Below are 16189 nucleotides of genomic sequence, written 5' to 3' on the forward strand. Positions count from 1 at the left end.
CACGCACAAACACACGCAAACATACATACACACACACACACACCCTTTCATCTCATACTGGCCCTTTCATTGTCTCCTCCCTCGTTTATCACCACCACCACTACTACTGCACCCAACACTCACCGCCTCACCAACGCTACAACCACCACCACCATATTCTACCACACCAATACTACTACCCCTACCAACACTGCCGCCCTCACACCATCAGAACTATCTCCCGTACACCACCACCACCACCATCACCGCAACCACCACTGCCACCGCAACTACCACCTCTGCCGACTACCACCACCCCCACACCACCATCCCCCACCATCACCATCCTCCACCTCCACCAACACCACCACAGCCATCGCCATACCACCATCACTACTACTACTTGTACTACCACCACTATCACCACCATCATCATCACACAAACACCACCACCACCACCACCACTATTACTACTACTATCATTACCTTCACCAAAACCGCCGCCACCACCACCACCACCAAAGACCACCACCACTACCACAAGCCACCCCCATTACCACTACTACCACCACAACTACAACTACTACCTCCACCACTACTGCCAAAGCTAACGGAATCATTCCATGCAGATTCTGCTAAGTTTTTGCTCTGCGATAAATGAGAAAGTAATTTAGAGAGAGAGAGAGGGGGAGAAAGAGACAGAGAGGGAGAGAGAGACAGAGAGGGAGAAAGAGACAGAGAGGGAGAAAGAGACAGAGAGGGTGAAAGAGATAAGAGAAACAAAGAGAGTAAAATGGAATGAGAGATATACAGACAAACTGAGGGAAACAGAGCAAAAGAAATAGACAGACAGACAGATAGATAGATAGATAGATAGATATAAAGACACAGAAAAGGAGAGAAAGAAAACAAGAGTGAGTGTGAGAGAGACAGAGAGAAACGGAAATTGTGTGAGAGACAAATAAGCAGGCAGAGAAAGAGAGAGAGAGAGAGAGACTGACAGACAGACAGATAAACACAGAAAGAAAGTGGAGTAAAAAATAAGGGAGAGAGAGAGAGAGAGAGAGAGAATTGGAATGTGTGTGAGAGACACACAAACAGGCTGAGAAGGAGAAAGAGTAACAGAGAGAGACACAGAGAGAGACAGAGAGAGAGAGAGACAGAGAGAGAGAGAGAGAGAGAGGTGAGAAAGAGAGTGAGAGAATTATTAAATAACGCCATCAGAAAAAAAGGCAAGAATTATGTGATTCCGACACTGGATTAACTTTCCGTAGAATCGAATAACGTCTAAACTCTTCTTCTATTCGGGATTATGAGATTAAATACGACCAAAACTAACGTGATACCTCTGGTACCATTGTAAGTATGCTTGAAGTTTATTAAGGGGTAATTGCTTTAATTTATTTATTTTCTTTGGCGGGGGTGGAAGAATGGGGTGAAGGTGGGGAGGGGAAGTTTTGCTTCGTCTATTTTCTCTTCGTTTACTTTATTCTTTTTTTTTCTTTTTTTTTTTCTCAGAAAGAAAAAATTCTTGAGAATTTTATTTTGTTTTGAAAACAATGTTTTATTCTTTCTGAACATTTTATTTTGATGTTACTTTTATCTGTTTTTATACGGAAAAAAAAACTTAGGGGTTAATAATTCTTTATGGATGGATGCATGTATGTATGTGTGACTTTGCGTGTGTGTGTGTGTGTGTGTGTGTATGTGTGTGCGTGCGTGTGTCTTCTTTCTCTTTAATTTAGAGTGAATTTTGACCGGCCACCGACTCGGTAGCAAGGTTGTGAAAGAAACCATTTCGTTTTGCATGTGCGAGTGTATGTGCATATATATATATATATATATATGTATGTATGTATGCATGTATGTGTGTAAATATATTTGTATGTATGTATGTATGCATGCATGTATGTATGTATACATGTATGTATGCATGCATGAATACATGTATGTGTGAATGATATGTATGTATAAGTATATGCTTATTTGTATGTATATATATGTATATACATATATATATATATATATATATGTGCATGTATGTATATGCAAATGCATATATGTATGCATAAGTATATGTATATAGGTATACATTATATAAGCTAAATACGCATGTCACTTCTCTCTCTTTTTCTTTCTCTCTTTCTCTTTCTGTCTCTCCATAGCATATATGTGTACATATATAAATATATATATATATATATATATATATATATATATATATATATATATATATATATATATATATATATACACTTATATGTATATGTCGTTTTTCGGTGAATCAACAAATTTATGTGTGTGAATTTATATTTATGTATGTATATCTGTATGTGTACAGGTGTGTGTGTATATGTGTATGTGTGTGTGTCTAGATATTTGTTATATTTGCATTGAATGGAATATTTATTTTTGGTTTTTGAAACCCGTTCCCTTTCCCGCTTCTGACAATAATCAGTCCTGTGACACTTTTTGTGAAAATCCACCTTCGTCATTTCATTGAGCACATTACAGTATACCTGCATCCTTTTTACACGATTTAAAATATGTCCTTTCGATACCACACACACACACGAAGTGGTGGTGAGGAGGAGGAGGAGGAGGAGGGGTTATAATTGACAACAGGTGTTGGCGTGGTTGTGTAGTAAGAAGTTTGCCTCCTAACCACACGGATTCGTGTTCAGTCCCACTGAAGGCGGTGCCCCAGCATGGCCGCAGTCAAATGATTGACACAAAAGACAGAACAACCAAAGGCTATGACATACCACATTAAACTCTGGGTGCCTTTCTACGGTATCGAACTCGACGCCATGTAATCGGGAAGTGACATTGTTTACCACATAGTCATTATCCTCTCCACGAAATACTGTAATCCTTAATTCTATATTTTGTAATAAATAATCTTCTTAAATTGATTCAATTACGGAAGCTCTACACTTTTTGCTATATCTACTAGGTATATTTCTCTGATATTCAAATGTGGTTTGCTAATTTTTCACCCAATATCTCGCTTATTTCTATTTAAAATGTTATTTTGATCATTCCAGCGTGTTTCTAAGGCTGTTTTATGCTAGAAATCAAAGTTTCGTAAAAAAAATTCCAGTTAATAGAATTATGGGAGGTAATGGGTTAAGTTCTTGAGAGAGTTCAAGTCGGTTGGTAACAAAGCAACAAGACTTTTTCAGTTAAGAGAACTCCCGGTGTTTGTAAATATGTGGTTGAGTTGGTGTGTAGGTTGATTTGTCGATGCATACACCCAAGTGTGGGTATCGACACACATAAGAATCAGAGATGGAGAATTTTGGGAATGTTTTACAGATCTTCACTGTGCCACTAATAGATTCGATTTGGAGAACCCGCGTCAGTTGTTTTCTGCTCATTTCCCGTGAAATCAAATATCTCTAGATTTTCGTGCAAATTTTTGTGCATCACCTGATGCACTTATGATGATAGGTGCAAATGAGAATTCATAACCAGATTACAAGAGCTGTAAGTTCCGCATATGTATGTATGTATGTGTGTGTATGTATGTGTGTGCATATATGTATGTGTGCATATATGTATGTGTGTATATATGTATGTGTGTATGTATGTGTGTGCGTATGTATGTATGTATGTATGCATGCATGCATGTGTATATATATGTAGGTATGTATCTGTGTGCATGTATGTTTTCGTACGTGTGTGTATGAATGGATGGAGGGAGGGAGGGAGGTTAGGGTGGGAGGGAGGTTAGGGTGGGAGGGAGATGGATGTATAAATGGTTGCATGATTGGGTGTATGAATGAATGTATGTATGGAAAGCTGAAATAAGGGTGGAAAAGAGGGTATATAATGCATTAACGATTGGACGGATGGATAGGTATATATATGGATGGGTAAATGAATGAAAAGATGGATAGATGGAGGGGCGAGTGGATGAAGGAAGGGAGGAATGGGAAAGAAAGGGAAGCTGAACGGATGGACGGATAAATTTTTCTCTTTCTATATATAGGGAGGAGGGGTGCTGAAAAGTTCCTGGCTCTGGGTAAAAGAAAATACAGGAGGATCAGTTAATCATGATTTTATTGAACATATTCCCCTCTCGGGTTCACATACTTATTACAGCCGCCCTTCGGTTTTTCTAAGCCCTGTAAAATAACTCGGAAGGGTAGGCCTCCAATCAGGCTTTCACGACAGCCTTAAAACCAGGAACGTTTCCCCCCACCCCCACCCTCCTCGTAAACGTTCTTGTTTTCAGCTTGATAAACTGCGGAATAAATTATTATTTCGACCAGGAAACCGTGGGTAGCGATAACTGCAAGATTCGTGGTTTTTAATTTCAGATTATTTTTACTCCCTCATCTGATCGAGTGCTTTTCTACTTGTTGAAGCAGTACCACGTTATGTATATATATATATATATATATATATATATATATATATATATATATATATATATATATATACGTTTATGATTTTTGCTATATTTCGGGATGGTCATTTTTTTTTCTTGCCGAATAAACACATGCTCTAGTACGTATGTTTATTTTGCAAGAAACATGACCATCCCGAAATATAACAATATATGTATATATATATATATATATATATATGTATATATATGTATTGGGAGAATACACAAAAAAAAACAACAGACGAAGATAGGTGGTGTAGAAAACAAATATATGTATTAGTATAACGCTCGGGAATTGAAAAAGTCTTTAACGTTTCGAGCCTACGCTCTTCCACATAAAGGAACACAGAAAGTAACAAGGGGAGAAACAAGGAGAGAAAACAAATGGGTGTAGTGGTTAGCGATCTATCATAGCGAAATATATATATATATATATATATATATATATATATATATATATATATATATATACATATATATGTTTATGTATGTGTCAGGCCTAATTTTGTTTCCCTGCATCATTACATACATGTGTGTGTGTGCGTGTGTGTGTGTGTGTGTGTGCGTGTGTGTACAGAGAAAGAGACAGAGAAAGAGACAGAGAGAGAGAGATACACACCTATGTTATTTCTTCCTTAAATACACGCATGAAATAAACTGTCCCTTTAAGTTCGCTGAGTTGCTTTGAGTGAAATATGTACGCAATATAACCCTCACATACTCACATGCATACGCAAATACACGTGCGTGCACAAGCAAATACCTAAACAAATATCCATCCATACACGTACACGCTCACCCACGAACACACACACACTCCCTCGCATACGTGCCACCTCATCAGTCTCTAATGACACTGAGCAAAAATAGAAATAATTTCTCACTTCATGACACTCTATTTGATTGAGCTGACGTCACATCACGTGGGTGTAACTACGTCAGTGCCAACATACACACACACACACACACACACACACATATATCTCTATATATATTTATATACATAACGCTTGTATATACTTTTAGGTATGCACACATTCATACACACGCATATATATATATATATATATATATATATATATGTGTGTGTGTGTGTATGTGTGTGTGTGTATGCATGTATGTATGTATATTTATTATCCTACAGAAAAAATGTTATTGACAGTAACTTCGAGGCTTCGACACGGATTAATGTAATATTGTTAAAATTGTTTTTATTAAAACTGAACAGATAAACGAAGCTATATATATATATATATATATATAAAACAAAACAGAAATTTGGGCATACACATACATACATCTTGAAATAAAACTGAATAATGACATACATACATACATACATACATACACTCGTTAAACTTGGAAGCCACCGGAAATGATGTCTCCTTAACCTGAAAATAGTAATTGCCTTCTGTTACATCAAACTCTAAATTCTATGCAAGTGACCATTTTTATAACGTATTTGAAATCATGTCCTTTTCTCTATTTTCACGTTAATTATTAATACTTGTTGTTTTAGTTTCGGAATACAATTCTAAGCTACATCAGCTAGTTGACTGTTATATAACTGTTTCTAAACTCCGGCTACATTTTGACTTAATTTATATTTTCCGTCTGCATTCAATATCATTTGCACTATATTACACCTGATTTTAACAGGGGAAAAAATGGCGTTCGACTGACATACGAGTCAGAGCAAAAGCTATGAAGGAAAAAAGCTATGTTTGTAGCAAGATTTAACACTAAATTAGGGATGCGACTTATAAAAGAGAAAAATACAATAGTTACCTTTTGACTGCTATATTTTTCTCTCTATGCTGTATGCTAACTTTTATATCACGGTTGTATACGTATATAAATGTGATTCTTATGGCGTATAGTTAAAATATACCTTAACTACATCATATTTACATCTTCCAGTTGCTTGTAATAACTCCGTTGCTGATAGGCATAGCTGTTATGTATGTGGAGGCGCAATGACCCAGTTGTTAGGGCAGCGAACTCGCGGTCATAGGATTACGGCTTCGATTCCCAGACCGAGCGTTGTGAGCGTTTATTAAGCGAAAATACTTAAGGTTCCATGAGGCTCCGGCAGGGGGTGGTGGCGAACCCTGCTGTACTCTTTCACCACAACTTTCTCTCACTCATTCTTTCTATTTCTGTTGTACCTGTATTTCGAAGAGCTGTATGCGTGTGTGTGAATGTGTGTGTATCTTCCAGTTATTCCCACAACATAATCAGAAAATGTTAGGGTCATTTACCCTCGTAAGTGAATTACATGGCGAACAGCTGATTGAGACTTGGAAAACCAGCAGTCCTTCAGCAAATACCATCCTGCCTAACCATTTCAGTGGTTAGCATACCAAAACACACAATCTGAGACTTCATCAATAACGCATCACCATTGTTTGCATAGACATAATGACTTTTAATTAGTGAGATCTGTTTAAATAAAGGCTCCCAGCGTGAGACGGGACGATTTGCTAACCTGGGAGATTTGGAATGGTGGTGGTGGTAATGGTGGACATTGCTTGAAGCGACAGTGATGAAGGTGGCGGTGGTAGAGGCGGAGGTGTGGTGCGGTGTTGCTGGTAATCGAAGTGTTTGATGTGGAGGGCATATGTAACCTTTCGTGGTAATGGTAATGGTAGTGATGGTGGTGGTAGTGGTGATGTTATTGGTGGCAGTGGCGGTAGTAAAGACAGTGATGACATAGAGATATGGATGTGTGTGTGAGTATGTATGTTTGTATGTGTGTGTATGTATATATATATATATATATATATATATATATATATATATATATATATATATATATACACACAGAGAGAGTACCATATTGGTACTGTTTACATCTCGCTCAAAGATTTAATATAGCGTGTATATATATATATATATATATATATATATAAATCTGAAGATTCAGAAAAATTCAGATTTTTTAATATGCTAGGCCACTGGTTTTAAATTGATATTAATCAAATTAATATTCAATTTTTCACCCTCATTATTTAAATTTATATATATATATATATACGTCTTTACGCTCTGAGTTCAAACTTCGCCGAGGTCGACTTCGCCATTTATCCTTTACTAGTCGATTTAAAATGTACCAGTTGGATACTAAGGTCGATGTAATCCACTTCACCCTCCACCAAATATTGCTGGCCTTGTGCCAAAATTTGAAACCAATATTTTCATTCTGACTGAAAATCTTGCTTAAAATAGAGTCTAAATAGGTCTTTGCTCTGCTAACTAGACCTTTACTCTTTGTATTACATTCAAACAACTGGTCCAGATAAGTTATTTCCATTGCGCACTCTTATAAGTGAAGTTAATTTCCATACGATATGTTTATTATGTCTGTTTTGTGTCACAACGGGTGAACAATGGCGTTATAAGTTCAGTGTGTTTATGTTGCCGCGAATGACAAGGGATTGTCTGTTGCTCGGCGTGGAACAAAAATCACAAGCGCAACTCGTTTGTGAAGCACCTCTTACTGTTTTGTTTTCTTTCGGTTTTCACACATGCACACATACACATTCTTTTATATATGCTTCCGTACACACCCACACACGCACACATACACACACTCTCTCTCTCTCTCTCCCTCTCTATCTCTCTCTCTCTCTCTATCTCTCTCTCACTCTCTCTCTCACACACACATACACACACACACACACATACACACACATACACACACACACACATACACACACACACACAACAACAACAACAACGCTGTGTTGTTGAATTATCATTCGTCGAAGCAACTTGAGAGTCAGTCAATCGATCATACATATATATATATGTATGTTTATATATATACATATATATATGTTTATATATATATAAATAGATAGATAGATAGATACTCATATATATATGTATATATATATATATATGGGAGAATATACAAAAAATAACAACAGACGAGGACAGGTGGTGTAAATAACAAAAGTATATATTAGTATGACGCTCGGGAATACGGAAAGTCTTTGACGTTTCGAGCTACGCTCTTCAACAGAAAGAATACGGAGACAAGGAGAAAAACACGGAGAAAAAAAATTGAATAGTGTTCAGTCAACGGTCAATCATATATATATATATATATATGTATGTATTGACAAATCCATGCTTTGGACGTTTGGTATTAGCGAACTGATTCCAGTGTATGTAACTGCGCGCTTAGATTCATAACACTGGCTGCAATGAATAAATAGATAAAAATAAATAAATAATACCTAAAATAAAATAAAATAAAAACAGAATAAACGCAGCCCAGATATGGACTGGACTGAGTTCCAGTTCGGTAGATTAAGTACGAAGCACAACTGAAACCACAAACTGTAAACTTACAACTCAATCAAATCCGCTTGACTGTCAGCTTCATCATTACTAATACAATAAAACAGACTAAAAACACGACGTCAACAACAGTAACACCAATACGAACAAGTGCATTAACAAAATATGGTAGAAATTGCTTTATTTTAATTAGTCATTGTTAATTATGACTAACTATTCCTGTCTAGGACCAACTGCATGCATGAATTAATTGATAAGTTTACACTTCAAGAATTACATTTAGAATGTTCTTGGAATAATTCAGTGGCGTTGGGGTTTTTTTTTTTTGTTTTTTGGTTTTTTTATTTTTATTTTAATGGAAATGAATTTTCAGCGTCTTTCACCAAACGTCTCGGCGATCCTGGCTTTTATTTTAAAATTCAATGATGATTAGAATTTTTGTTTTTTCATTTGTGTTTTATGTGAGGGTATGTGTGCACGGAAATATCAATATATATATATATATATATATATATAGTTTTGTGTGTGTGTGTGTGTGTGTGTGTGTGTGTGTGTGTGTATGTATATATTTATATATATATATATATATATATATATATATATATATATATATATATATGGACAGGCACACACAAACATTTAGATATATGTGCATGTATGTCTATATATACATACATACATATATATATATATATATATATATATATATATGTATATATACATATGCATATAAGTGTGTGTGTGTGAGTGTGTACTTACGATTACATGTATAAGAATCGTTATTTTATACATGTACGTACATACATACATACATACATACATACACACATACATGTAGATATCTATACATGTATATATATATAGATATGTATATCTAATAGTGCATGTGTAGTATGCATGTACATACACATACATATACACATACATACACACACATACATATACATATATATATGTATGTATAATAGTGCATGTGTAGTATGCATGAACATACACACACATATGCATACATATATATAATCTATATACACGTCATGTTGAACGCCTGCCTGAATGTAATAGTGGCCATGTTGGATTGTGTGTATAATAGCCGTGTTGATCCTAAAAACAACGACTCCCGTCAAACAATATGTTAATAATATACATCCAACGTGGTGAGTATACAAAACTGTATGACCATAACACCAATCAATTGACTATAGAATTTGAAATGCAAAAATCCTGATTTTCCAGTCTTTGAATAGCCTCAGTGTGTAATCAATAACCCCCCCCCCCACACACACACACACACGGAGTCGCGCACACGTATATCATGATATCATATCATATATGATATGATCGTCTTTATCCTCGTTATTCTCGTCGTCGTAGTCGTTATTATTAATGTTGTTGTTGTTGTTGTTGTTGTTGCTATTATTGTTGTTGTTGTTGTTGTTGTTGTTGTTGTTATCATTATTTATCATTATCATTATAATTATTATTATTAGGCGCAGGAGTGGCTGTGTGGTAAGTAGCTTGCCTACCAGCTACATGGTTCCGGGTTCAGTCACACAGCGTGGCACCTTGGGCAAGTGTTATTATTGCGGGCAAAATGCTTAGCGGCATTTCGTCTGTCTTTACGTTTCGAGTTCAAGCTCCGCCGAGGTCGACTTTGCCTTTCATCCTTTCTGAGGCAAAAAAATACCAGTACCAGCTGACTACTGCGGTCGACATAGTCGACAAACCTCACCCCCAAAACTGCTGGTCACGCGCAAAATTATTATTATTATTATTATTAGTAGTAGTAGTAGTAGTAGTAGTATTATTGTCTTGGGTAGGTGCAGTGTTTTGTGTTCGTTTTGTCGTTCCTATTGTAACAAATGTACTTTACGTGTACTTTACGTGATGTATGGACGGTGTTTCGTAATGATGTGTTTTCTATGTTGCGTGCAGTTGTAATTACTCTTTGTATTTTTATTATTAGCTTGTTTTTTCTTTTGTTCTGTTTTCTTCTTTTGTTTGTTTTTACTTTAAAATATATATCCACGGCATATTTACATACCAATAGAGAAAATAACGAACGGGTTATTTTCTTTGTTAAAGCAAAGAAAATCCACAGAAAGAATGCGAAAATCTTGAATGTAGTCCAACATGAACAAATGTATACATACATACGTACGTACATAAATACATACATACATACATACATACATAACATGCATACATACATAAATACATAACATACATGCATACATAAATACATACATGCATACATACATACAAATATATACCTGTATATATTAATATACGAAATTAGAACTTTAGATTGATTTTTAGCCTCACATGTCTTCTAGTTTCATACTGCAAAGGGTTTATCCATCTCCACCAATCGTCAGATGGTAAGGGAGATAAACCACTCGCCTTTTCTGAAAAATGAAGTGGAAAGTCAAATTCCTGTTTCACATGTTGCTGAAAAATAGGATAAAAGAAAGCCTATTTCATTTCTCATCGTATAATATCTGGGATGAATTATCTTCCTTTGTGTAACTAAAGGCATGATCTAATAGTTAAATACTTCTATAACTTGTCTGTGCATTTGTATTTTTTCCTCTCATCTCTTTTTGTCGAAGAGCGTAGGCTCGAAACGTCAAAGACTTTTCCATTCTTCCCAAGCGTTAAACTAATACACTTGCTTCTAGTTCCCTCACCTGTTTTCGTCTTTTGCTTCTTGTAAACTATATATATATAGAGAGAGAGGGGGGAGAAAGGGAGAGACAGACAGTGCGAGAGAGAGAAATGGACAGAGAGAGAGAAATGGACACAGAGAGAGAATTATACGTTCACGTGATTGATACTACCATCTCATGTTGTCGCTGTTGTTGTCACTGTTGTTGTCACTGTTGTTGCTACTTCTAGTGCTGTTGCTGCTGCTGCTGCTGCTGCTGCTGCTATTGTTATCGTCACCGTTAGTGTTGTTCTTGTTGTAATTACTGTCGCTTTTGTCCTTGCTGAATAATCCGTTGGTCAGCTTCAATCATGAAAAACCAAATATTTAAATATTAACGTTGGCCCCTTTTTTTCTTTTCTTTTTTTTTTTCTTCAATGGCTCCTCCATCCTTTCCCCCATTCCCCTCAGGTACCTACATACACCATCTGGCGGATAGAAGCTGTTTCCTTATAGTCAGAAATCAGAATATTGTTATCAACAAAACACTGACACATTGGAAAAGGCAGCGAATGTAACAATGATTTCAAGAAGCCATTTCCTTTTTTTGCTTCATATTTTATTCGCTCTGGATGTATCCCCGTTGCTTAAAAGTATAAATTACCATCCAAATTGCTTTAGGTTTCTACTCCAAAGTATTTATTCTAGTTTAATTGCAACATTTCATGTTAGCAATTAATGCAAAAAGTCAATTAAACAAGGAGACCATAAACCAGCACGAAGATTCATTATAAATAGCAAAACTATATTTAATTGTTTCACGGTTGGTAGATAAAACAGTTGCCTAATATATATAGTTTATAGCACGATATATACATACAAACATCGCTATATACTTGTAAATGCTACACACGGGCGGACAATAATTTCTTCTTGCCAACCAATGAAAAACAGCTATTAATACCCATTCACTTGTATATTACTTGTATTTTCTTTCTTTCTTTCCATCTTTCTTTCATACCCTCTTTCCTTCTTTCTTTCCTTTTTATTTATTTCTTCATCTTATTGAAACATCACCCTGTTTGCTTCAAGCAGATGTTTTGCTGACCCAATGTGTCGTCTGCGTTTTTTTAGCGGTCTATTATCATCATCATCATTATTATTATTATCATTATTGTTATTATTATCATTATTATTATTATTATGATTGTTATTATTATTATTATTATTATTATTATTATTATTATTCGTTGTACTTAGAGAGATTTTATTACTTTTCATCCAGCTTAAAGCTTGTAATAAAACTAGTTTATTAGATACCGAATCAAATAGGAAAATATTTATGGACGTTTTTTTTCAGTCTCTCAGTTTCCACAGCTTTTAAATATATTTCGTTTCATTTCGTTTAATCTGTGGACAAACGGACACGGCAAGCCAATCAAGTCTTGTTTTCTTCTATCAAATTGCTTAGTGAGCTAAAACATGTTCTCATTATCGGAGATGGTTTTGTTAACAAGGGCAGATAATTCTTTGCCTCATTTAACTGACTGTTTCACTTTGTTTTCATGGTTTCATTTTATGCTGTATTTTTTATTTTATTTTATTTCGCTGATATACGTTTCGTTTCATTTTCTCTCTCCCTCCCTCCCCCTCTCTCTCTCTCTCTCTCTGTCTCTTTCTTTCTCTCCCCAACTCACTGTCACTCTTCCCCTCTCTCACTCTTTTTCTCTCTCCCCCTCTCTCTCTCTCTCTCTCACACACACACACTCCCTCTCTCTGATCGTGATCAGTTAAGGATTTGCGTTCTTGGACACTCTATTCCAATTTCCTTTATATTCCTCTTGATACCTTCTGATTCTGTCCCCAAGGGCCCAACAATAATTGGCACTGTCTTCATTTTCTTCATTTTCCATAGCCAGGCTATTTCGTACTTAAGAGGACTGTATTTATCTATCTTTTCGCCTTCCATCTTGACTATTGGTGGGTTAGTGGGGTACGCAACATCAACTATATAAAACATGTGGTGCATCTTGTCGATCACTACTAGGTCCGGTCTGTTATGCTCTAGCACCTGATCAGTTTGGGTTGGGAAATCCCAGAGGATTTTGCTAGTCTCCGACTCTCTGCAGTTTGTGCTCATACCACGTCTTGCCTCTCTTTCGCCCCCAATTTTCGCACAGTTTCCAATGTAGCACTTTCGCCACCTGCTCATGTCGCCACAACTTGTAGTGGTTTTATGATTATCATCATCATCATCATCATTATTATTATTATTATTGTTATTATTATTATTATTATCATTATTATTATTGTTATTATTATTATTATTATTATTATCATTATTATTATTATTATTATTATTATCATCATCATCGTCCCTGTTATTACTGTTGGTTTCATTCCAAGCTCACTGTTTTGGTCATTGGTGAAGTGAACAAGGGAGATAACACATGCGGAAGATAAAAATATAAACATGGGAGAGTGCATAGCTTATATTGCCTAGATTTCTTGTTATCCATCAAAAACAGTTCCTGCCTGGTAATCTGTCTCCATGTCCATTCTCTGCATCTGTAACATCCATGAATAATCAATAAATCATTCATTGATTGATTTTCGCTTTGACTTTTCTTGGGGGTCCTTTTTTTTCCGCGTTTTTATCCTTGTTTATTTGTATGAGGCGTTTTGCGAAACATCATGGCGCCGATTATACTAGTAAATATGCTTAAATATGTCGTTACAATATAAATATATATATGTGTGTGTGTGTGTGTGTGTGTGTGTGTGTGTGTGTGTGTGTGTGTGTGTGTATAATTGAATGGTGTATGCATAATCTTATGCATATTTGTACGTGTATATTTGTTACACCATATTACATATATATATTTGTATATGCGTGTGTGTGCGCTTGCTTGCATGTACACGCATGTTCAGGTATATATATATATATATATATATATATATATATATATATATATATATATACCAACACATACATACATACATATATATGGTTGCCGTTTTCTTTATATTCATGTTGTTGTTGATGCTGTTGTTGCTGGGGTTGTTGTTTAACCCGTTCACCAAATACATTGTGATCCAACCAATCCTTTTGTGACCACCCCTGATGTTATCCCAGATATTATATACAGGACTACATCGTTAATGCATCCATAGTGGTAATTTATGCTTCGACATGAACTGGGCTGATATTTCTAGCAGGACGAAGCACCATGTAGAGGGCTCCGTCCCTCATTCACCAGCGAGTCGGTTGGTTGGTTTGTCGGTTTGTCAGTTTGTCGGTCAGTCAGTCGGTCAGTGGCATGGTAACCATGGAAATAGTGACAAGGCTCTGGTTGGTGTCCCTCAGAGATATTGAGTTGACGGTAACCAACGTATAAATAATGTAGCTGTCACAAGGAAATGTAATATTGAAGTTCAGTATATCATCACCATCATCTCCATCATTACCATCATCATTACCATCATCATCACCATCATCATCATCATCGTCGTCGTTATCATTATCATCATTATCCATCCATCACAAACATCATTATCGCTTAACTGGTACTTATTTTATCGATCCTCGAAAGGATGAAAGGCAAAGTCGATTTCGGCGGCGTTAGAACTCAGAACATAAAGACAGACGAAATGCCGCTAAGCTTTTTTACCGGCCTGCTAACGATTCTGCATGTTGACCGCATTACCTAGGGCTAAATAACAGCAGCAAGGATGCTACACATGTACACGGAATATCATTTCAAACTTAATTTCATTTTTTTAATTATGAAGCGTAAGGGTGTTTATGTGGCAAAGATTGCTTTCAGACCATGAGGTTTCGGGTTCAGTGTCCGGAAACTGTGCGGAAGCCCATCGTAAATATGTGTGTGCAGTGCATGCGTGTACGCGCGCGTGTGTGTGTGTATTGGTATTTGTTGTTTGTTACCTCGTCACCACTTGACAACCGGTATTGGTTTGTTTACGTCCCCCAAACACAACGGATCGGCAAAAATATACCACATGCAATATAGAACAGGTAACCAAAATTTGCTCGACTAAGCCTGCGGGGGCTGTGCCCCAGCATGGCCGCAGTCCAATCACCGAAACAAATGAGAGACAAAAGACAAAAGATTAAAGATAAAAGATTCCATCAGACGAATCGATTATTGAACTGATTGGTTGTCTTTCATACGACTTCACTTGGTAATCGATCTGTACTGATAGATTCTTGTTAATTGATAAATCTGGATATCTTACATCTTTACATTGTCAAATATTCACCAGGAAATATAATGTGATGTGTAGGAATGGCATCGGAGTTGATGACTGGTCTAATGGCGGGGGGGGGGGGCGGGGTGAGAAATGAGGCAAATAAATAAATATGTAAGAATGGTGTGATTCAGACGTGGCCTTATTATCTTATGTTGGTTGTTGTTGTTGTTGTTGTTGTTGTTGTTGGTGGTGGTGGTGGTGGTGGTGGTGGTGGTGTGAATCGCCACCCCCTACATCAATACTGAGATAAGAGAGCCAGATTCCATATATATATGTGTGTGTGTGTGTGTGTGTGTGTGTGTGTGCTTCTGAACGTGGGTACGTATGTGTGTATGCTTGTATATATATGTGTGTGTGTGTATAAACATGTATATATGTATGTATATGTCTGCACATATACATAAATACATGCATATACATGTATATATAAATATATATATATATATATATATATATATATATATATATATACATGTCTGTGTGGGTATATATATATATATATATATATATATATATATATATATATATATATATATATATATATATATATATATATATATATACATGTCTGTGTGGGTATATATATATAT

General features: G+C 36.0%; 1 protein-coding gene across 3 annotated transcripts in view; it reads left to right on the forward strand.

Moving 5' to 3' along the window:
- The first annotated feature begins 1127 nt into the window (after positions 1-1127).
- Positions 1128-16189, forward strand: part of LOC106872141 (short transient receptor potential channel 7) — a 106232-nt gene continuing 91170 nt past the window's right edge. For 2 of the 3 annotated variants that reach the window (XM_089339097.1, XM_089339098.1), the window contains exon 1: positions 1145-1338. In XM_089339097.1, the coding sequence (XP_089195223.1) occupies positions 1292-1338 (47 nt within the window). In that variant the 5' untranslated portion in view covers positions 1145-1291. Of the gene's footprint in view, positions 1339-16189 lie in introns of all 3 variants that reach the window. The other variant, XM_089339099.1, reaches the window with a different exon arrangement.

Source organism: Octopus bimaculoides, chromosome 21 (genome assembly GCF_046866305.1).
Source record: "Octopus bimaculoides isolate indiv1 chromosome 21, ASM4686630v1, whole genome shotgun sequence".
In the NCBI taxonomy this organism is placed as follows: Eukaryota; Metazoa; Mollusca; class Cephalopoda; order Octopoda; family Octopodidae; genus Octopus; species Octopus bimaculoides.